Genomic DNA, 24,299 nt, shown 5'->3' on the forward strand with positions numbered 1-24,299 from the left:
AATCCTTTGGCAGAAATGACTGCTTCAATGCGGCGTGGCATGGAGGCAATCAGCCTGTGACACTGCTGAGATGTTATGGAGGCCCAGGATGCTTCAATAGCGGCCTTAAGCTCATCCAGAGTGTTGGGTCTTGCGTCTCTCAACTTTCTCTTCACAATATCCCACAGATTCTCTATGGGGTTCAGGTCAGGAGAGTTGGCAGGCCAATTGAGCACAGTAATACCATGGTCAGTAAACCATTTACCAGTGGTTTTGGCACTGTGAGCAGGTGCCAGGTCGTGCTGAAAAATGAAATCTTCATCTCCATAAAGCATTTCAGCCGATGGAAGCATGAAGTGCTCCAAAATCTCCTGATAGCTAGCTGCATTGACCCTGCCCTTGATGAAACACAGTGGACCAACACCAGCAGCTGACATGGCACCCCACACCATCACTGACTGTGGGTACTTGACACTCGACTTCAGGCCTTTTGGCATTTCCTTCTCCCCAGTCTTCCTCCAGACTCTGGCACCTTGATTTCCGAATGACATGCAAAATTTGCTTTCATCAGAAAAAAGTACTTGGGACCACTTAGCAACAGTCCAGTGCTGCTTCTCTGTAGCCCAGGTCAGGCGCCTCTGCCGCTGTTTATGGTTCAAAAGTGGCTTTACCTGGGGAATGCGGCACCTGTAGCCCATTTCCTGCACACGCCTGTGCACGGTGGCTCTGGATGTTTCCACACCAGACTCAGTCCACTGCTTCCTCAGGTTCCCCAAGGTCTGGAATCGGTCCTTCTCCACAATCTTCCTCAGGGTCCGGTCTCCTCTTCTCGTTGTACAGCGTTTTCTGCCACATTGTTTCCTTCCAACAGACTTACCATTGAGGTGCCTTGATACAGCACTCTGGGAACAGCCTATTTGTTGAGAAATTTCTTTCTGGGTCTTACCCTCTTGCTTGAGGGTGTCAATGATGGCCTTCTTGACATCTGTCAGGTCGCTAGTCTTACCCATGATGGGGGTTTTGAGTAATGAACCAGGCAGGGAGTTTATAAAAGCCTCAGGTATCTTTTGCATGTGTTTAGAGTTAATTAGTTGATTCAGAAGATTAGGGTAATAGGTCGTTTAGAGAACCTTTTCTTGATATGCTAATTTATTGAGACAGGTTTTTTGGGTTATCAGGAGTTGTATGCCAAAATCATCAGTATTAAAACAATAAAAGACCTGACAAATTTCAGTTGGTGGATAATGAATCTATAATATATGAAAGTTTAATTGTAATCATTACATTATGGTAAATAATGAAATTTAACACTATATGCTAATTTTTTGAGAAGGACCTGTAGATGTTAACTTTCATTCCGGTCTCAGCTTCTACTTCTGCCCTCAAAGTATTCAACACAAGCCGAAAAGTGACGCAAAGTGTCTCGTAAAAACAGTCATGGCATAGCTTTCTCCACTGTGTGTGCCCCACCCGCTGTATGGGGAGAAATGGCCGCTTCCTGGTGCTAATTACCCACATTGGGAATTGATTGATTTAATGAGCATCGCCTCTTGCCGTCCGCTCGCTGCCACTGAGCAGCTTCACTTCAGCCACCACTTAACATTTCTGTCCTCGAGTGGATGATAAATTAGACGTGAGGTTGTGTTAATGGCGCTGCTCAGACCGGGGTGGACGGCTCCTCGGTTAATGGATCGGCATTTCATTCATTACACAATGCAAACCTAGATGTTGGGTTTATATTGTCAAAAGGTTAATGCAATGTTTTTCCTTGTTGGATTGTGCACACTACATTGAGACTGAAGGCCGCAAAGTCATAAAGGAATCCGTATTCTAAAGGTTGAGAAAAGACTGTTCCATAAAGTTCCGCCATTCTTATATAAAAGCGGTTATAGTGTCAGCCATTACTGCCTCTTGTGGTCTTGGCATTCTGCAGTGTGACTGCTCTAACTGTAAAGAACCCTTTCCTGTTTATCTGCTTGAATCACTCTTCTTCTACTTGTAGTTAGTGCCCCCTGGTCTTTATACTGACCACACATGTATTTATATGTCTGAATAGAAAAAAAACACCTTAGATTCCTCCCAGCTCCCATTTTTTTTACTCTGATGACATTTGATGACCTTCATTGCAGCCTTGAAGGTGGACTAAATCAACAGTGTTATGAGTAAATCACCCCCAACCATCACACCTCGGCCTCCATTCTTCACGTTGGACACCACAGCATCCGCTCGCATTTTCTGAATCTCACAAATACATTGCGGTTAGTGCCAAAAATCTCACATTCTCATCAGATCACAGTGCACATTTCCACTGATCTAACAGTGATTCCATCATTTTTCCCCGAGGCTTGGTTAAAAAAAAGGTAACCATTACTGACTACCACATTTTTTGTTCTTGATTTCTTTTAGTGTTTCTTAAAGCCAGAAAGTTGTCATTTCAAATTGAAATTCTTATACATAGGGTCAGTATTACAGTAGTTATATTCTTGTATATAGGAGCAGTATTATAGTAGTTATATTCTTGTATATAGGGGGCAGTATTATAGTAGTTATATTCTTGTACATAGGGGCAGTATTATAGTAGTTATATTCTTGTACATAGTGTCAGTATTACAGTAGTTATATTCTTGTATATAGGAGCAGTATTATAGTAGTTATATTCTTGTATGTAGGGGGCAGTATTATAGTAGTTATATTCTTGTATATAGGGGGCAGTATTATAGTAGTTATATTCTTGTACATAGGGGCAGTATTATAGTAGTTATATTCTTGTACATTGGGTCAGTATTACAGTAGTTATATTCTTGTATATAGGAGCAGTATTATAGTAGTTATATTCTTGTATATAGGAGCAGTATTATAGTAGTTATATTCTTGTACATAGGAGCAGTATTATAGTAGTTATATTCTTGTACATAGGGGCAGTATTATTGTAGTTATATTCTTGTATATAGGAGCAGTATTATAGTAGTTATATTCTTGTATATAGGGGGCAGTATTATAGTAGTTATATTCTTGTACATAGGGGCAGTATTATAGTAGTTATATTCTTGTACATTGGGTCAGTATTACAGTAGTTATATTCTTGTATATAGGAGCAGTATTATAGTAGTTATATTCTTGTACATAGGAGCAGTATTATAGTAGTTATATTCTTGTACATAGGGGCAGTATTATTGTAGTTATATTCCTGTACATAGGAGCAGTATTATAGTAGTTATATTCTTGTACATAGGAGCAGTATTATAGTAGTTATATTCTTGTACATAGGAGCAGTATTATAGTAGTAATATTCTTGTACATAGGAGCAGTATTATAGTAGTTATATTCTTGTACATAGGGGGCAGTATTATAGTAGTTATATTCTTGTATATAGGGGGGCAGTATTATAGTAGTTATATTCTTGTATATAGGGGGCAGTATTATAGTAGTTATATTCTTGTATATAGGGGGCAGTATTATAGTAGTTATATTCTTGTATATAGGGGGCAGTATTATAGTAGTTATATTCTTGTACATAGGAGCAGTATTTTAGTAGTTATATTCAGTTATATTCTTGTACATAGGGGCAGTATTATAGTAGTTATATTCTTGTACATAGGGGGCAGTATTATAGTAGTTATATTCTTGTATATAGGGGGGCAGTATTATAGTAGTTATATTCTTGTATATAGGGGGCAGTATTATAGTAGTTATATTCTTGTATATAGGGGCAGTATTATAGTAGTTATATTCTTGTATATAGGGGGCAGTATTATAGTAGTTATGTGAAGGAACAAATTAAGAAGGATTCTCCATTTTGTGCTTTTCGACTCCATTTTGTTGTTTTGAATATAAATTTTGTTAGTAGACTAAAGTTTACAGATGTTATGAAACCTTGATGAGACCTTGATTGTTGCAATCTGCCAGGACATGAGACTGAGGGTGCATTGTTCTACGAGACTTTGACGTACAGACTGTTCCTGCATTCTTATAGGTTAAGAAATTTGAACGTGTTCTTATGCTGATTGGTTGAAGTATAATTTCTATGACTGAAAAGTCAGAGAATAAACGGGGGCCCAGAGATCTGCTCGATCCCCCACACAGAGGCACGAGTCTCCGTCTGGTCATTTTCAGTTGCCGGCAACGCCCTTTAGATTAATTTGGAAATCACTGAGTCAACCGTGAAGGATCACTTTAGATCCTCCCTCAACAGCTTGGCGCCCAAAAACGTGGGGCCCCAAACAGGAACGCCTCTGCCCCCCGGAGGACAACAAGACAAAGGACCCTTGGAGTGGACACAGGCACCGGAAAATTGGGACTGATCATCCCCCACAACAACCACGGTAAGTTGGCAGTTATACTGTCCAGACTGACCGTTTGGTGTGGTTTTCCTGTGTTTGTTGCTGCAAAGAGGATCTGAGGTTTGTCCCCGATGGTGGGGTGATTCTTGGGTGGAATCATATAGAGGTGTAGTTCCGTTGGGAGCCCAGTGCTCGAACCGTACCTCATAAGGGACGGACACCCCGGATTGACCAGTGATGTAATTCTCTTTATAGTCAAAATATCCTGAATTCCTGATCACTGTTAGAATCAGGCGCGGTGAGGTGATCGAAGATGGGTAGGATGCGTAACTCAGGAATATATAGATATATATGTGTATTTCTAGAGGTATCCGGAGGGTTAGTTTGAAACGCCCTCCTCCTTTCGCTGAGTACCGCATTTTTGGGTTGTCCCAGAGGGGGACAGGTAAACCTAGTGGAACAAAACTAATACAGCTGCTCTGGTATTGTGCACGACTAAGTAAGGATATTTAGCTCTAAAGTAGAATCAGTTTCCGTGTGTGTGATGAATCTGATATTTTTAGCCCAAAGACGGGGAAAGAACTCTGTCAGGAATGCAGGAAAATATTGAAAATATTCTGAATTATTGGTTTTTCTAAGGTGTTCTGGCATGTGAATTGTGTGATGAAGGTTTTGTAGAAATTAATTAAGTCTGAGAACTGCTGTATTCTGCTTCTGTGTGTAGATTTCCAAAATATCCGATGGGAGGGGCAGGTCAAACAGCTGCGCTGTGCCTGTCTCCTTTCTGTGTTGAGGAATGCTGTAAATCCCTATCTGTGTGTCTCTGGTATGGAGGGGGCAGTCGCTGCATTCTCTCTGAATTTTATGTCCTTGTTGTAGAATGCGCTGGGAGATCCGTGTTTTGTTTATAACAATTATATTGTATTGAATTACAAAGAATTATTGTAAGATTAAAGTAAAATATGGTGTTTTGTTTTAGAAGGAAACCTGTAAGTGATAGTTTGGTTTTGTTTTTGTTATGTTGAAAAAGGAAAGTTGTCTATTACTATGACAAAAAACTGGATGTTTGTGGTGCATGAAGGAACTGAGAAAGTGACTGAGATTAATGTGTTGGGAAAGCAAACAATTAAAAATTTGGGACAAGGGGGGCTCCCTGCTAGATGATATGGTCCCTCCCGAGGAAATGTTCTTCTGACTGTAAGCTCTGTGCCCCTTAACCCCAAAGCACCAATATATTCTGGGTTGCCAAAACTCAGTGCGCCCACACCCTATGATCCTGCCGGGTGGATTTGTGATGTATGCGGAGTTACTAATTCTCAGTGGAGACAGGTCTGTTACAATTGTGGAGCGAGGAGACTTGGGGTCGTAGCCCCCACCTTTCCCTTGCTAAACGCTGACGGCACCTATTATCGGCCACCGCCAGCACCAGTCCCTGTTATGCCTAGTATTGCTAGTGGTTATTAGTATCCGCCCCCACCTACCTTAGTCACCCGCTCAGAGACGGGATATACAGAGGAGATAGAAGATTTCCAGGAAATGTATTCTAATGTTATTCCTGGACCCCACAGCCATGATGTGCTCTTTAGGATAGGGACAGGGGATCTCACAAGACAACATGTTGGGGCCATAGTAAATGCCGCAAACAATCAACTCCACCATGCTGGAGGACTGGCTGCAATGATTTCACAGAAAGGCGGACCCATGATACAGGAAGAATCTAATTCGTATATACAAACTTATGGCCAGGTAGAAACAGGACAGGTCGCAGCAACCAGAGCAGGACAGCTGCCGTGCCAATATGTGATACATGCAGTGGGACCACGATATAATCCTACCAACATTCCCAGGTCCCAACAGTTGCTTACTGAGGCTGTCCAGAACGCAATCCTGTATGCCTCCTCTGTTCCCTCCGATACGATGCCTCAGCGTACAATGGCCATACCATTAATCTCTGCCGGTATCTTTCAATATCCCAGGAAGGATGCCGCTATGGTCATAGTATCAGCAAGAGAGCGCTGTATACAGGAAAACCCCATAAAATTGGAGGAGGTCCGATTTGTTCTCGATAGCCACCTAACGGCCCATCAGGCAATACGATCTCTAACTGTAACAGAGCCTCCTGCCCCGCTTCTGCAGCAGATGCCTCTTGTGCCCGTATTACCGCCACCTCCTCCCGCCCCTGAGTCAGTAATATCAGAGTTTGAAGAAGATGATGTGAAACCTACTCCTGACAGGCCAAAGTATACCCCCTTTTCTCCATCCCAGATAGACACCCTTTGTAATCAGTTACCAGACCCAGAAACCTCCCCCATGGCCTTCTATAGACAAATGGCAGCGAATCGAGAGATTTATTCCACTCCCCGGAGAGATCTGTTACACTTACTCCATGTGAAGGCTGGGGAGGGATATTTTCCAATTATTGAGGGTGGCATAATCTATAATGTGAATTTGGACGGGGGAACCTATGAGAGTGGTGTTGATTTCTGTAATGCTTTAAAAGTTTGGGCACAAGATAGATTAGCGGACCAAGCTACCTCCCTCACAGATGTCACACAGGACAAGGGGGAGACTGCCGAGAAGTTCTATGGGCGACTTATGGTAGTGTTTAAAGATTTGGGATTCTCATTGTATAATAAAGCCCATTCACACCTATTTGTAGTAGCTTTGATGTCCGGCCTTAAATCTGAATTGAAAGAGGCAATAATGTCAGTCAGATCCGATATTGAGACTTCCACTCCGGATGATGCATTAAAAGTAAAAAAAAAAAAAAAAAAGAGGTTTTCAGAACTTAACCCGCTCTGCATCGACAGGGAAGGCAAAGGTTAAACCAGTAGCCACAGAGATTCCTGCTCCAATCTCATTCCCCCCCCCCCACAGTTACAAGGACGCAGCTGGTTCCTTATCAGTGGCCCGGACTTCAGCTCCAGCCCTCCTCCCTTACACAAATCCAGTCCCATATTCCAATATCTCTTTTTAACCCTATGTCTGGGAATCTCCCTCGCTATGTTAATTCTCAGATCTAGAGCTTGTTTTAATTAGAGTAGATGGCAGACCCAATAAATATACTCTCACAAAACCCATCCCTGTGGGACCTTTCCCTGAAGTTACTGCTCAGTTCGTAATCTCTCCCTTATGTCCGGTAAATTTACTGGGGGCAGATGTATCATCACAGTTCCGCTCCAGAATATAATTCCAAGATGATGGTCAAATGGTATTTATGTTATATAACCCCTATGCAGATGAACATAATGAGATGTATATCTTACATGCCCTTCCCACGGTTATGATGGCCCTGATAGGCCCAGATCCACCCCCAATAATGCCTGTAAAACCAGTAAAAGTGTTTCTCAAACCTGGTGCCCCCTTTTCCCAAAGTCCATCAGTACCCTTTGAAACATGATCAGGAGCAGGGCCTCAAGGGGCAAATACAAACGTTACTTGATAATGGTGCCCTGGTACCCTGTGTTTCCCCATGTAACACGCCCTTGTTTCCCGTTAGGAAAAAGACCCCACCCGGCCAACCCCCTGTGTACCGGCTGGTACAAGACCTACGCGCAGTTAATGCAGCTACTGTTCTAGAAACTCCAGTGGTGCCTAATCCACATACTCTTGTCCCAGATACCTCAGGATGCTGCTTGGTTCACAGTTATCGACCTCGCCAATGCCTTCTTCAGCATTCCATTACACCCAGATTGCCAGTTCTGTTTGTATTCACTTATCAGGGACGACAATTGATGTGGACAGTTATGTCACAAGGGGCCCAAAACAGTCCCAATCAGTTTGCAAAAAATATAGGCGAGTGTCTTTACCCTGTCAGTTAGAATATCCTTATGTCATGCTGCTTCAGCATGTGGGTAATCTTTTGTTGTGTGCACGGACAGAGCAGGAAGCCATTGTTGCCACTGTTAGCTTTCACAAGTATCTGGCAGATCTGGACTGTCGGGTTTCAGCCTCGAAACTTCGGTTCTGCCTTGGTCAAGTGATCATTTTGGGTCACTGTCTCCTTCAGGGTGCCAGACACCTCACAGAAGAAAGAAAAATAGCAGTCAGCTACAAAAGATGAGACTGAACTCCAGCGTTTTCTTGGACTATGTACTTATTGTTGTCAGTGGATACCGGACGCATCCCGCATAATGCAATTTCTCTATAAGGCCCTGAAAGACTGTTCAAGATGTGCTGATGATTTTGGCAGATTCCACACTGGATAAGCTGTTACTATGGAAGATACTGTAGTGCACGGAGCTGCACTCACTCCCTCCCACCCTGTCAGGACAAGAAGCAGAATTTCAGGCTCTGTCTGCTGCATGTGTTATGGCCAAAGACAGGCGGGCTAGTATATACACGGACTCATAGTATGCATTTGGTATTGCTCATGATTTCGGAGCCCTATGAGCCAATCGAGGATTTGTTACTACTGCCGGGACTCAGTAAAGAATGCTGAAGCTGTTAAAACCCTCATGGACTCAATCAAATTACCTACTCAGGTGGCCATTATCAAAGTTAAGGAACAGCCCATACCAGCTATGGTGACCACACGCTCTCAGCGTAAACAGTTACAAGAAACACTGACTCTACAGGAACCTGATGATCTATGCCAGATTGAGGTTTCCTGCCGGACCCAGCGAGACCGCTTAATGACTATGCAGAGAATGTCCCCAAAGGAAGAAGTGAAGCAGTGGAAGCTGATGGAGCACGTATGGACAATGGTCTCTGGAAAAAGGACCAACTTGTGTGTCTCCCTAAGCGGATGTACCCTGCTATTGCCACGTGGGCGCATGGGCCCACACACCGAGGAAAAAAACCAGGCCCTTGCCCTGGTACAAAAATTCTACTGGACTCCAGGTATTTCTACAGTCCTGACAGCACTCAACCGTGCATGTAATATCTGTCAGACCTGCAATCCCGGTCAACTTCAACGTGAACCCCCGAAGCACCTTGCTAAGCCCGACTATCCTTTCCAAAGGCTCCAGGTGGACCACATCACGTTGCCTAAGTCTGGAAGGTATGAATATTGTCTGGTGGTTGTCGACATGTTCTCCAGAAGCATTCCCCGTTACCAACGTGACTGCAAAGATCACAGCAAAGAAACTGGTGATGGAAGTTATATGCAGATATGGTGTTTCAGAAGTTGTTGAAAGTGACCAAGGCCCGGACTTTTCTTCTCATGTGTATCAGGAGGTTCTGACAATGCTTGGATCCACTGTAGCCCTCCATACTCCGTACCATCCACAATCTAGTGGGAAAGTTAAGAGGCTGAACGGCACACTGAAGGGACAATTGACCAAATTGATGCAGGAGACTACGGCTCCATGGCCAGGGCTCTTATATATTCGTACTACCCCTATTGCAAAACATGGCCTGTCCCCATAGGAGATATTGTTTGGTGCTAGGTTCTCAGTTGCAAATTTCCAGTCTCAGTAGTTGTCAGAGGAAACTGACCGTGCTGTTCAATATGTTATTCAGCTTAGTAAAAATGTTGCTAACACCCATGTTTTAGTTTTTTCTTCCCTTCCAGATTCAGCAGAAACCGACATTTGTCACAATTTGAAGCCTGGTGGTTTTATGGTCGTGAAAAGCTATGTCAGAAAACACGGACCAGAACCCTTGTACAACGGTCCCTACCAAGTCCTCCTCATCACTCCTATGTCAGTAAAGCTGGAAGGAAGGCCGACGTGGATCCACGTATCGCAGTGCAAGCTGGTCAAACAGACTAGTAGCAAATAAGGGGGACAATGTTTTGGTTTTTCGTATTTCTATATAATAATATTGGTAACTGCATGGGACAGCCTAAATTCCCCAACATCCTTGAATAATAAGTTTGTACAATATCATGAAAGATTAGTAGTACAGATGGGTGTAGCCAATAAAATTGTCAGCTCTATTTTTATTTACCCTATGATTACACAAATATGGGATAAATTGGTTAGGGCCACAGACTATCTAGATGATCAAATTTGGGATATATTGGATATACTTAATACTACTGTCGCTGTCCAAAACCAATTTATCATATTCACTAATCAACACACTGTAGTACTGGATTACTTATCAGCAGCACAGGGTGGTATGTGTCAGATTATTGGACCCGCTTTCGGTTATTATTCAGATCCCAATAGTACTCTAAAGTTAAAATTAGAAGATATTCAAAGACTCAGAGATCAATATGATAAAGACAATGACTGTAATAGGGACAGTTGGTGGGCAGACACCTTCTCCTTATTAATCCAGCCAATTGGTTTGAGGGACTTGCGGCTGGATAGCTGGAATCTTGCAATGTTTGTTTCACATCGTTGCCTTTATCCTTGTCATGTATGTAATACTAAAACTTGTTTTTTGGTGTATTTCTGTATGTATTAGGAAATTCTTCACTAAGACAACTAATGATGAAACCAAAAGCGTTGCCACCCCTGCTCTTCTCTACACCGATTTCACAAAGTTACCAGATGAAGATGTTGAAGCCAAGCGTATGGCTATCTTCAAAAGATCCCCACCACTGTTATCAATAATTGTTATTCGGAAATTCTAGTATACAGGGGGGACGGGTACGCCGCAACAGCCATGGCTGGTAACATGGCACCAGTCATGTGAAGACCAGTACCCCTCGAGCTTATAGCTTGGGATAGTACCTCCGATGCTGGACATTAATTAACAAAATTTATCTAGGGGGGAATGTGAAGGAACAAATTAAGAAGGATTCTCCATTTTGTGCTTTTCGACTCCATTTTGTTGTTTTGAATATAAATTTTGTTAGTAGACTAAAGTTTACAGATGTTATGAAACCTTGATGAGACCTTGATTGTTGCAATCTGCCAGGACATGAGACTGAGGGTGCATTGTTCTACGAGACTTTGACGTACAGACTGTTCCTGCATTCTTATAGGTTAAGAAATTTGAACGTGTTCTTATGCTGATTGGTTGAAGTATAATTTCTATGACTATGAAAAGTCAGAGAATAAACGGGGGCCCAGAGATCTGCTCGATCCCCCACACAGAGGCACGAGTCTCCGTCTGGTCATTTTCAGTTGCCGGCAACGCCCTTTAGATTAATTTGGAAATCACTGAGTCAACCGTGAAGGATCACTTTAGATCCTCCCTCAACAGTTATATTCTTGTATATAGGGGCAGTATTACAGTAGTTATATTCTTGTACATGGGAGCAGTATTATAGTAGTTATATTCTTGTATATAGGGGGCAGTATTATAGTAGTTATATTCTTGTATATAGGGGGCAGTATTATAGTAGTTATATTCTTGCACATAGGGGGCAGTATTATAGTAGTTATATTCTTGTACATATGAGTAGGATTATAGTAGTTATATTCTTGTACATAGGAGCAGTATTATAGTAGTTATATTCTTGTACATAGGAGCAGTATTATAGTAGTTATATTCTTGTACATAGGAGCAGTATTATAGTAGTTATATTCTTGTACATAGGGGGCAGTATTATAGTAGTTATATTGTCAAGGTAAAAATATATATCTTTATACTCTTTTGTACTTTATGTATTCTTATGCTGTGAAACAATAAGTTTTTCCCCTTCGCTTGCTAATGCATATGTAATTGTATTTAAGATGGCTGCCAGTATTCACCTTTGCCCCACTTTCACTCGGCTGAAGGAACAAGTTACACATTCCAGAAGGACAAGTATCATTTCTCTGGAAATGATACTTAAAGCGATGTGGACAAGATGTGGACAAAGGAAGATTCATCAGATGATGTCAGAGCCAACCAGAAGGACTGAATACTAGATACATTGTTTAAACCCCGCTTAACCCCGCCCTCTGCACACCTTCCCCCAATAGATCATATAATGTTGTGTATTAGAAAATAAAGTTGTTGCTGTGATGTTACACACGAGCATGCAATGAGTTCGAACCAGCATTGTGTCTGACTCATTCTTATCCGGTACCAACATGCTTTTATTCTGATTTGGAATGACTGGTAAAGGAAGGGTATTGTCGTGACGACCCCGACAATATTCTTGTACATAGGGGCAGTATTATAATAGTTATATTCTTGTACATAGGGTCAGTATTATAGTAGTTATTTTCTTTTACATAGGAGCAGTATTATAATAGTTATATTCTTTTACATAGGGGCAGTATTATAGTAGTTATATTCTTGTACATAGGAGCAGTGTTATAGTAGTTATATTCTTGTACATAGGAGCAGTATTATAGTAGTTATATTCTTGTACATAGGGGCAGTATTATAGTAGTTATATTCTTGCACATAGGGGCAGTATTATAGTAGTTATATTCTTGTACATAGGGGCAGTATTATAGTAGTTATATTCTTTTACATAGGGGGCAGTATTATAGTAGTTATATTCTTGTACATATAGGCAGTATTATAGTAGTTATATTCTTTTACATAGGGGCAGTATTATAGTAGTTATATTCTTGTACATAGGAGCAGTATTATAGTAGTTATATTCTTATACATGGGGGCAGTATTATAGTAGATATATTCTTGTATGTAGGGACAGTATTATAGTAGTTATATTCTTATACATGGGGGCAGTATTATAGTAGATATATTCTTGTACATAGGGGCAGTATTATAGTAGTTATATTCTTGTACATGGGAGCAGTATTATAGTAGTTATATTCTTGTACATGGAGCAGTATTATAGTAGTTATAGTCTTGTACATAGGGGCAGTATTATAGTAGTTATATTCTTGTACATAGGAGCAGTATTATAGTAGTTATATTCTTGTACATAGGGGCAGTATTATAGGAGTTATATTCTTGTACATAGGAGCAGTATTATAGTAGTTATATTCTTATACATAGGAGGCAGTATTATAGTAGTTATATTCTTGTTATATTCTTGTACATGGGGGCAGGATTATAGCAGTTATATTCTTGTACATAGGGGCAGTATTATAGTAGTTATATTCTAGGAGCAGTATTATAGTAGTTATATTCTTGTACATAGGGGCAGGATTATAGCAGTTATATTCTTTTACATAGGGGCAGTATTATAGTAGTTATATTCTTGTACATGGGGCAGTATTATAGTAGATATATTCTTGTACATAGGGGCATTATTATAGTAGTTATATTGTTGTATATAGGGACAGTATTATAGTAGTTATATTCTCATACATGGGGCAGTATTATAGTAGATATATTCTTGTATATAGGGGCAGTATTATAGTAGTTATATTCTTGTTATATTCTTGTACATAGGGGCAGTATTATAGTAGTTATATTCTTGTACATAGGAGCAGTATTATAGTAGTTATATTCTTGTACGTAGGGTCAGTATTTTAGTGGGTGAAGCAGAAGTCCAGCATGGGTGATTATCCATAAAAAAATAACTTTTATTCCATTTTCATTAAAAGCACGCAAGTCCAAAATCCATCTTTATATCCAGAGACACAAAAACGGGTGATTCATACCAGTGTCACAGGCTTAAAGTGCATTTAAAATTATACGCGTTTCAACGGTCGTGCCGCCTTAGTTATTTTTGGGCTGTAGGCTTGCTCAGGAGAAATTGCACAACAAATTTTTGGGTCCATTTGCTCCTGTTACCCTTGTAAAAATAAAAAAATTGGGGCTAAAAGTACATTTTTGTGGGTAATATGTATTTTTTTATTTTCACAGCTCTATGTTATAAACTTCTGTGAAGCACCTTATGGTTGAAGGTGCTCATGACACAGTTATATAAGTTCTTTAAGGGGTGTAGTTTCCAAAATGGGGTCACTTGTGGGGGGTTTACACTGCTTAGGGAAATCAGGGGCTCCCCAAACATTACATGGCGACCGCTCTCCATTCCAGCCGTTTATTACTTCAAAAAGTCAAACTGTGCTCCTTCCATTCCAAGCGCTGCCGTGCGCCCAAACAGTGGTTTTCCCCCTCATATGTACTCAATAGAAAATGTACAACAAATTTTAGCATCCATATTCTCCTGTTTCCCTTGTGAAAATAAAAAAAATTGGACCTAAAGTTAAAATTTTTGTGGAAAAAAAAAAAAAAAGTTAAAACCACATTCAAGAACTTTATTAATCCATCTGATGCTTCACAGAAGCTATTGTGGAAGGAAAAAATAAACATTTGAGACCTTGGGGGTGCAGTTTTTAGAATGGTGTCACTTTCAGGTATTTTCTGTCATAGGCCCCTGAAAATCACTTCAAATGTGAGGTGCTCCCGAAAAAATGGTTTGGAAATTTTGTTGGAAAAATGAGAAATCGTTGGTCAACTTTTAACCCTTATAACTTCGTAACGAAAAAAAAAGGTTAAAAAATTGTGCTGATGTAAAGCAGACATGTGGGAAATGTTACTTATTAACTTTTGTGTGACATATCTCTCTGATTAAAGGGCGCAAGAATTAAAAGTTTGGTGAAAAATTTTAGTATTTAGCAATTTTCAAATTTCCGATACTTTCACAAAAACACAAGTCCTATCGAAGAAATTTTACTACGATCATAAAGTACAATATGTCACTAGGAAACGTTCTCAAAACCAAAGGGATCCATTGAAGCGTTCCAGAGTTATTACCACATTAAGTGATAGTGGTCAGAAAAGATTAGACGGTAAGGAATATGTAATGTCGGCATCTTGATGATTTAAATCTGATGGCATTCACTGTAAGGCTATGTGTCCACGTTGCAGGAAATCCGCTTGCGTTTTTCTAGTGGTTTTTTTTTTTTGCGTTTTTTTTCTATTTGTCCCAATACAACTCTATAGCGGCAAAATCGCCGAAATTCTGCAAAATTAATGAACATGCTGTGTTTTTTTCCGCGACGTGTTTCCACTGCGGAAAAAAATGCAGCATGAACACAACAATGCGGAATTCCATTAAAAATAATGTGATGTGTTCTGTAAGCGTTTAAGTGTTTTCACAGCGGAAAAACGTTTACAAAAACGCAACGCGGGCATACAGCCTAAGGGTTATTTGTCAGTAACTGTTTCCACCTAGACAGTGTTGTGAAATCACCGCCTGGTGTACATGGACAAGTGCCAAGGCCCTGGTCAAACTGGGTAGAGTGGCCCACCAGCCATTGGGGACACTGGCACTCGACGTGTCTTGAACCGTGGCCCCTTTGTCCTCTTTCAACTGACGCTTCCTCTCCCATCGTCCCCTCTGCGTCTGAGCTCTGTGATGCCTCGGCGCAGAGGGTGCAATGACTACTACAGCGTGGCCTCTGTGCCGAGCCGTGCAGAGGATCAGAAGATGCTGAGGAGACTGGAGCAACGGGCAGAGGCACTTGATTATTTTTTTTTTTATGGACGAAGCACTATATCGTGTTCATTATACTGTGTGGAGCACTACGTGGGGCACATTATACTACATGGAGGACTATGGGCTGTGCATTATACTATATATGAAGAACTATGGGCTGTGCATTACATACTGCTAAAAAAAGGGAACACTTTAATTCCACATCCTTGACACCACTGAATGAAATATTCCAGTTGTAAATCTTTATACATTACATAGTGGAATATGTTGAGAACAATAAAACCTAAAAATGATCAACGTAAATCACAACTAATATCCCACAGAGGTCAGGAGATGGAATGAAGCTCAAAATCGAAAATGAAGTTACAGGCTGATACAACTTCAGTGGAAATGCCTCAAGACAAGGAAATTGTGCTCAGTAGTGTGTGTGGCCTCCACGTGCCTGTATGATCTCCCTACACTGCCCAGGCATGCTCCTGATGAGGCGGCGGATGGTCTCCTGAGGGATCTCCCAGACCTGGACTAAAGCATCTGCCAGCTCCTGGACAGTCTATGGTGCAATGTGACGTTGGTGGATGGAGCGAGACATGATGTCCCAGATGTGCTCAATCGGAATCAGGTCTGGGGAACGGGCAGGCCAGTCCATAGCTTCAATGCCTTCATCTTGCAGGAACTGCTGACACACTCCAGCCACATGAGGTCTGGCATTGTCCTGCATTATCAGGAACCCAGGGCCAACCGCGCCAGCATATGGTCTCACAAGGGGTCTGAGGATCTCATCTCGGTACCTAATGGCAGTCAGGCTACCTCTGGTGAGCACATGGGCTGTGCGGCCCTCCAAAGAAATGCCACCCCACACAATTACTGACCCACTGCCTAATCGGTCATGCTGAAGGATGTTGCAGGCAGCAGATCTCTCTCCACGCCGTCTCCAGACTCTGTCACATGTGCTCAGTATGAACCTGCTTTCATCTGTGAAGAGCACAGGGCGCCAGCGGCGAATTTGCCAATCCTGGTGTTCTGTGGCAAATGCCAAGTGTCCTGCACAGTGTTGGGCTGTGAGCACAACCCCCATCTGTGGGCGTCGGGCACTCAGACCATCCTCATGGAGTCAGTTTCTAACCGACACACACACACACATTTGTGGCCTGCTGGAGGTCATTTTGCAGGGCTCTGGCAGTGCTCCTCATTGCACAAAGGCTAAGGTCCTGCTGCTGGGTTGTTGCCCTCCTATGGCCTCCTCCACATCTCCTGGTAGCACCTCCAGCCTCTGAACACTACGCTGACAGACACAGCAAACCTTCTTGCCACAGCTCGCATTGATGTGCCATCCTGGATGAGCTGCACTACCTGAGCCACTTGTGTGGGTTGTAGAGTCCATCTCATGCTACCACGAGTGTGAAAGCACAACCAACATTCAAAAGTGACCAAAACATCAGCCAGAAAGCATTGGTACTGGGATGTGGTCTGTGGTCCCCACCTGCAGAACCACTCCTTTATTGAGGGGGTCTTGATAATTGCCAATAATTTCCATCTGTTTTCTATTCCATTTGCACAACAGCATGTGAAATTGATTGTCAATCAGTGTTGCTTCCTAAGTGGACAGAGTGATTTCACTGAAGTTTGATTTACTTGGGAATTATATTCTGTTAAGTGTTCCCTTTGTTTTTTTGAGCAATGTACTATATGTAGGACTATGGGCTGTGCATTATACCATATATGAAGGACTATTGGCTGTACATTATACTATATGTAGGACTATGGGCTGTGCATTATACCATATATGAAGGACTATTGGCTGTACATTATACTATATGTAGGACTATGGGCTGTGCATTATACCATATATGAAGGACTATTGGCTGTACATTATACTATATGTAGGACTATGGGCTGTGCATTATACCATATATGAAGGACTATTGGCTGTACATTATACTATATGTAGGAGTATGGGCTGTGCATTATACCATATATGAAGGACTATTGGCTGTACATTATACTATATGTAGGACTATGGGCTGTGCATTATACCATATATGAAGGACTATTGGCTGTACATTATACTATATGTAGGAGTATGGGCTGTGCATTATACCATATATGAAGGACTATTGGCTGTACATTATACTATATGTAGGACTATGGGCTGTGCATTATACCATATATGAAGGACTATTGGCTGTACATTATACTATATGTAGGACTATGGGCTGTGCATTATACCATATATGAAGGACTATTGGCTGTACATTATACTATATGTAGGACTATGGGCTGTGCATTATACCATATATGAAGGACTATTGGCTGTACATTATACTATATGTAGGACTATGGGCTGTGCATTATACCATATATGAAGGACTATTGGCTGTACATTATACTATATGTATGATATTGTAGAATGTACACTAGATATCACTCATAGAATGTAAGAAGTGAAATCGTTGGCATTGTACTATACCTATATGTCTCATGAATCGTGGTATGCGTTAAAGGGACCCACTGAGCCTCATTCGCCCGGGGTCCATGACCGGCTCCAGATCCATTTTTGTGATGTTCATTATGGTGACGATTCAGGTCCGCAAAATATAGTGGGAGGTGAGAATCTCTGACCGATGCACTTTACCCTCGGCTGGTCGTACACTTTTACGCTATGTGTCAGAGAGAGCTTATAATCTTTTTACAAGTGGTAGAAAACATCACACAACTTGGAAGAACAATTTTTTATTTTATGTACTCAAAATGATTTTTTTTTTTTTATAATTAAAAAAAATAAAGGTTACAGAAGATAAAGAACGTGTCCCTGAGGATCTGAGCAGCTTAGGATCAGCGATGGTTGGGTTTGACGGTGCCTTGTCACCCTCGTTCATCACAAGCCGTCACCTGTGGCCCCGATTAGACCTCGTATCTTAGGGTATGTGCACATGTAGTTTTGAGCTCTGCGGATTTTTCCGCAGCGGATTTGAGAAATCTGCATGTAAAAGGCACTGCGTTTTACCTGCGGATTTATCACGGATTTTGTGCAGATTCCTAATATGAAGCAGGTGGAATCCGCACAAAGAACTGACATGCTGCAGAATGTAACCCGCAGCGTTTCCACCCGTTTTTTTCCGTTGCATGTGCACTGCGGATTGCGTTTTCCATAGGTTTACATTGTACACATGGAAAGTTGCTGCAGATCCACTGCAAAATCCGCAACGTGTGCACATAGCCTTATGCTCTTTACTGTCCGGATTCTGATTGTTAAAGGGACGGGCACAAAATGGGAAATCGTACTGATCGCACCACAGGCATTTTCTTGCATAAGAACAGATTGCTTTGATATTTGGGATTTTTCTATCTGAATAAATGTAATAAGCCCCCGACAACATGACGGATCTATTGAAATAAGGCTCCCGTATCCAGCCCCCAAAATACTAAAATTAGAGGGGTGATCTGGGGCAATTCTGAGATGCTCATTTCTGCATTTTACAAAAATTAGATACATTTATATAAAAAAAATGTATCCAAACCGTCCTTTTGGATACTGCCGGAGGTCTTTTCTGCACATAATCAGCGTCACCTAAAAAGCCAAATAACTTAATTTCTGTCTTCGCTTCTCACAAACTTAAGATTTTTCTTCTTGCCATCAGTGAATGGAAAGATTAATTATTATTATTTTTTTTTTTTTTTACATCCAGAGCCTGAAAACCTGTACTAGGCTGACATTGCTCACACATGGGGTTTTGTTACATTGTTTCAGATTTGTAACCAGCACTAATTCCTCTTTTTTTCTGGGACCTGATTTATCTCACTGATACATTGGAACAAAATACAGCTGCGCGAGCAGGCCCAGTGTAAACCATAATGTAAGTATAGAAAAAAAACAGGACACTGGTGAGCTTCATTTGCTCCATATCGGATTTTCCCTGGACGGAGGCAGAGCTGCATTCACAATTCTGCTTGGTATTAAATGGAAACAGTCAGCAAGCTTGCCGTCAGACACACACAGGGGACACGGATTCCTCCAGTACCTGGTGTGAAAAGGACGATTCCAAGATGCAAGTCACCAGGACGAGCACCATGAAGACACTGAACCAGCAGACGAGCGCATGCAGAATTGTGAACGGAGCCCTAATATCGGTCTATAGGGGACAGAACTTTCCGTCCATGTGGACAGCGAGATGTCTGACGTTCAGACGTTCTGGTCTGCCCGCGGGTGCGATGCCTCGGCGGTGGTCTCCTCCTCTGTAGAGTAGCACAGCGTCTTGTAGGCTTCAGGACTGAGCGTGAACTCGGTGAGAGCGTTCAGGAACTGATCGAGGGGACACAGGCCGGAGCTGCACCCCGCCACCACGTGTTCCTGGAAAACAAGGAGAAGAGATAATATCCAGATAAGGTGGAGAGACCCCCCATGTATAAGGTCACCGTCAGCTGGTGGGCTCACACAATGTGATCAAGAGGGGCACGAAAAGGCTCCAGTGCACAGAAGTGGTGAATATCTCATGCATAATGGGGGTGGGGTATGACACGGGCCTCTCGCCCCACGCAACTTATAACCTCCACCCCCATCCTCCCGGTGTATATATATTCTCCAGCCCTCCCCTGGTGTATCACCACCAGACCCCCGCCGTGCCATCTGCCCTTACTACTATGTGGCAGAACGGCCGGTGGTGCAGAGCTCACTGATACCAGCGCGGTCCTGTTAGGCTACGTTCACACTAGCGTTGCGCCACCCTGCGTCGGCGACGCAACGCGCGACGCACGGAAAAACGCGCGCAAGCGCGCAAAAACGCGTGCGTTTTGCGACGCGTGCGTCGTTTTTTGACGAAATCGGACGCAAGAAAAATGCAACTTGTAGCGTTTTCTTGCGTCCGACGCTAGCGTCTAAAACGACGCACGTGTCGGAAAACGCGTGCAAAAAGACGCACGCGTTCCCTATGTTAAACATAGGGGCACGTCGCCGCTGCGTCGCCGACGCAACAGCGACGCGACGCTAATGTGAACGTAGCCTAAAGGAGCCACCGGGGAAACAAGTCCGTCCATCACATTTCTCCCTCTATCCCCTGTGAGTGATATTATTGAGAAACAGAAGGAGCCACAGTAACCTGGCCCCCGCTCTGTAACGGTACAGGGTCACCACTTCGTAGCTGAGGGGCAGAAAAGTCACCACCGCATTGCTGACCCCATAACTGAGAGTCCAGACCTCCTCTGGTATAACATCAGCATAAACATTGCACACCCGCCGGGAGCTTCATGGCAGACTAGCTGCATGCAGCCGTACATCACCAAGCACAATGCTGAGCGTCGTATGGAGTGGTGTAATGGACCTAGTGGAGTCGCCCATCACTACCACCCCGTGCCACCTTGTTACATCCTGTGCAGTGATGAATCACACTTCTCGGATGGAGAAGTCGGAGTTTGGTGTCACCAGGAGGACGTTACCCCCTGACGGCATTGTGCCCCCTGTACAGATGGTGGAGGAGGATAATACTATGGGCTGTTACCAGGGGGCGGCCGCGGCCTCTTAGTTCTTAAGACAATATGGAAAATTGTATCTTCAGCTTTGTGGGAACAGTTTGGGGTAAGATCCTTTCCTGTTCCCCATGACTGTGCCCAGTGCACAAGCTCCATACAGACATGGAGGGAGGACATGAGCGGCCGCACAGAGCCCGGACCTCAGCTCCTCCAACAACTGGACCGGAGATGGTGGGCCCGACCTCCCCCCAACATCAGGCTCTGACCTCACAAGTGATCTTCTGGGTGAAGGAGCAAAAACTCCCACAGACGCCTCCAAAATCTTGCAGAAATCCAGAATAGCGGGAGATAATATCTGCGGCGGAGCGACTCCACATTAATGTCTATAGGTGTAGGATGGGGGCTCATGGATATTGTGGGGGGCACATCCTTTCTCCATATACTGTACACCCCCGATGCGGTATCACAATCACATATTTGTCTTACATGTGTCGGTGAGAGAACACAGAGGTTTTGCTTAGGAACATTCTTCACGGAGGCCTTTGCTCTGTGAGCGATCGATCTCGATGATGGGAGCAAAGAGCTTAAAGGGATCTACATTAAAGGTGAAGTGGCGGCCATGAGCAGAATCGTTCTCACCAATCAGGACTTGGCACCATGCGGCGTCCCCGGTAGATAAATCATTCCCGAGGCCATTATATCTTACAGCTCACACATATTGCTGTAAACAGGTTTCTAGGGGGGGTAAAGCGCTGGCCAGAAATGGCGAATCATGGCTGATAACAGAGAACAATGGTTTCAACTTAAAGTCCCTTTCATTTTCTGATTTCACTTGCTAAAAAAAAAAGTAATAAAAAAGCAGTTTCTCATTTAAAGGGGTATTTAAAGGGGCAGTTCTCTTTTGTTGGGGGGCTAAGTCAAACAGGTATAGGAGTAGATAAACTCATTCACAGCGCATTTAACCCTTTCCTGACAGTTTTTCTTTCTTCTATGCTTTCGTATAAGGATGTCTTTCTTCCTTAAAAGCTTCTATTGCAGATAGGACGGTGGGGGAGAGGCTCCTGCTGCAGCTAGCTGACATACAGACTGGTCTGAGATTTCGGGACCGGTAGAGATGAATTATTACACTTTGGGTAACAGTACCGGACCGGTGACGGAGGGCTAACATCTACACGCAGGTTAGAGGCGGTGGGGGAGGACAATAGCCACAGTATTGCGGTAGAACAAGCCGAGCCCCGCAGGCGGTATGGATCGGAAGGAAACGAGCCGAGTTCATTAGATCTCCAGGCAGAGCGGCGGATCAGTGCGGACAGGAGCGCGGAGGAGCCGCATGATCTAATTCCATCCGAAAATCAATAGCAGAACAAAGATCTGGAGGCCGCGCGCGCTCTGCGCTATTACTGCAGCTACAAAACACACGGGTGTTAGGCTACGTTCACATTTGCGTTGTTGTGTGCTGCGTCGGCAACGCAACGCACAACGCACGCAAAACGCAGCAAAATGTTGCGTTTTGTGACGCATGCGTTCATTTTTATAGCGCAAAAAAAAATGCAACAAGCAGCGTCCTCTGCGCCCTGACGCTTGCGCCCAAAAAACGCATGCGTCACAAAACGCAACAAAACGCATGTCCATGCGCCCCCCATGTTAAATATAGGGGCGCATGGGTCGCCGCGGTTGCGCCCGACGCACCGCAAATGTGAACGTAGCCTTAGGAGGGAATCACCGCTCAGTCTTAAAGGGGATGGCCACGCTCCCAACGAATTCCATGTAATGAAATTAAACCTCAAGTGTTCAGCGCCATGGAGCCGATGTTTCAACCAACGACACATCCCAGCATGCCTTCCCAAATAAGTCACGGCCACCAGGGCAAACTACAAAATGCACATCCCAGCATGCATCGCTCCCCTTCTAAATATGTCATTTATGTAACGGCACGTGGCGAATAACCAGGATGGGGACACGGACAGGAAACCATATGCACCGCGCATGCGCCGTATTAGAGCAGAAGTGATTAATGTGCTGATAGAATGTCTTATCTGCTATACAGGACACTGCCTCTCAGGCTTCACGGACTTGATTTTTCAGCTTCTGTGACGTCTCACCTTCCCGTTGTAGCGCAGGCGAGTGAACCACTCCTTGGAAGGCCGATGCTGGTAAAGTTCTAGCGTTATATCAGCGGCGTACGGCGGCCACTTCTGGTCAAAGATACCAAAGGCCACGAGAAGAGGGATGAGAGTCACGTCGTGTGTAGAGAAGAGGAAGAGCTTCCTGGAAAAAGAGAGAAGCTATGCGTCAATGTGTGCCCCCCGGGGGCCCACCCGTATCCTCCCACCAGCATCTACATACCTGGTCGGGGGGCCGTCAGCAGAGCGTCTCGTCGTCTCCAGCATGTTACTCTGCAGGGCGTAGAGGAAGGGCCCCACGCTGAGCCTCACAGCTTCACTGCGGAGCAGAGAGCAGACATTGAGACAACCTGTCATTGCTTCCTCATTAGGGGGAGCACGGTGTCCCCTTATGGAGACTGTCAGCAAGAGGAGAGAGACCCAATGCTTCCTGGGATAAAAGATATGCAAATTAGCTCTTACTTTACACGTACCTGTTATTGGAGTCTATGACATAGGACAAGATATCGATGGCTCTCCGCTCCAAATGCCGCAGATGACGCTCGTACTGTACGGAGAATGGGAACCCGTGCGCCTGTAGAGGTAACACATCACAGTGACTGAGGAGGCGCTCTCACACCAGGAAGAAACAAAAAAACCACCAAATTCCAACAATTCTGCTTTCGTTGTTTACTAAGTGGATAAAACAATGCGAGCAAATGGTATTCTGCAGGACGGCAGCAGTACGGCAATAACTAATGGAGTGGTGACTGCACGGTGCATCGGACCCCAGTATGGAGTGGTGACTACACGGTGCATCGGACCCCAGTATTGGTGACTACATGGCGCATCTGACCCCAGTATGGAGCGGTGACTACACGGCGCATCACTCCCCAGTATGGAGCGGTGACTGCACGGCACATCAGACCCCAGTATGGAGTGGTGACTGCACGGCACATCAGACCCCAGTATGGAGCGGCGACTGCACGGCACATCAGACCCCAGTATGGAGCGGCGACTGCACGGAGCATCACACCCCAGTATGGAGCGGCGATTGCACGGCACATCAGACCCCAGTATGGAGCGGTGACTGCACGGCACATCAGACCCCAGTATGGAGTGGTGACTGCACGGCACATCAGACCCCAGTATGGAGCGGCGACTGCACGGCACATCAGACCCCAGTATGGAGCGGCGACTGCACGGAGCATCACACCCCAGTATGGAGCGGCGATTGCACGGCACATCAGACCCCAGTATGGAGTGGTGACTGCACGGCAC

The 24,299-nt window shown here is 43.8% G+C and overlaps 1 protein-coding gene across 5 annotated transcripts in view; it reads right to left on the reverse strand.

Moving 5' to 3' along the window:
- Positions 1 to 18,167: 18,167 nt before the first annotated feature.
- The window catches only part of ACP6 (acid phosphatase 6, lysophosphatidic), a 55,928-nt gene continuing 49,796 nt past the window's right edge, over positions 18,168 to 24,299 (reverse strand). For all 5 annotated transcript variants that reach the window (XM_069760658.1, XM_069760655.1, XM_069760656.1 and 2 more), the window contains exons 8-11: positions 23,513 to 23,613; positions 23,263 to 23,358; positions 23,019 to 23,184; positions 18,168 to 19,801 (exon numbers count right to left, since the gene is read on the reverse strand). In XM_069760658.1, the coding sequence (XP_069616759.1) occupies positions 19,634 to 19,801; positions 23,019 to 23,184; positions 23,263 to 23,358; positions 23,513 to 23,613 (531 nt within the window). In that variant the 3' untranslated portion in view covers positions 18,168 to 19,633. The remainder of the gene's footprint in view (positions 19,802 to 23,018; positions 23,185 to 23,262; positions 23,359 to 23,512; positions 23,614 to 24,299) is intronic.

Source organism: Ranitomeya imitator, chromosome 3 (assembly GCF_032444005.1).
Source record: "Ranitomeya imitator isolate aRanImi1 chromosome 3, aRanImi1.pri, whole genome shotgun sequence".
NCBI lineage: Eukaryota > Metazoa > Chordata > Amphibia > Anura > Dendrobatidae > Ranitomeya > Ranitomeya imitator.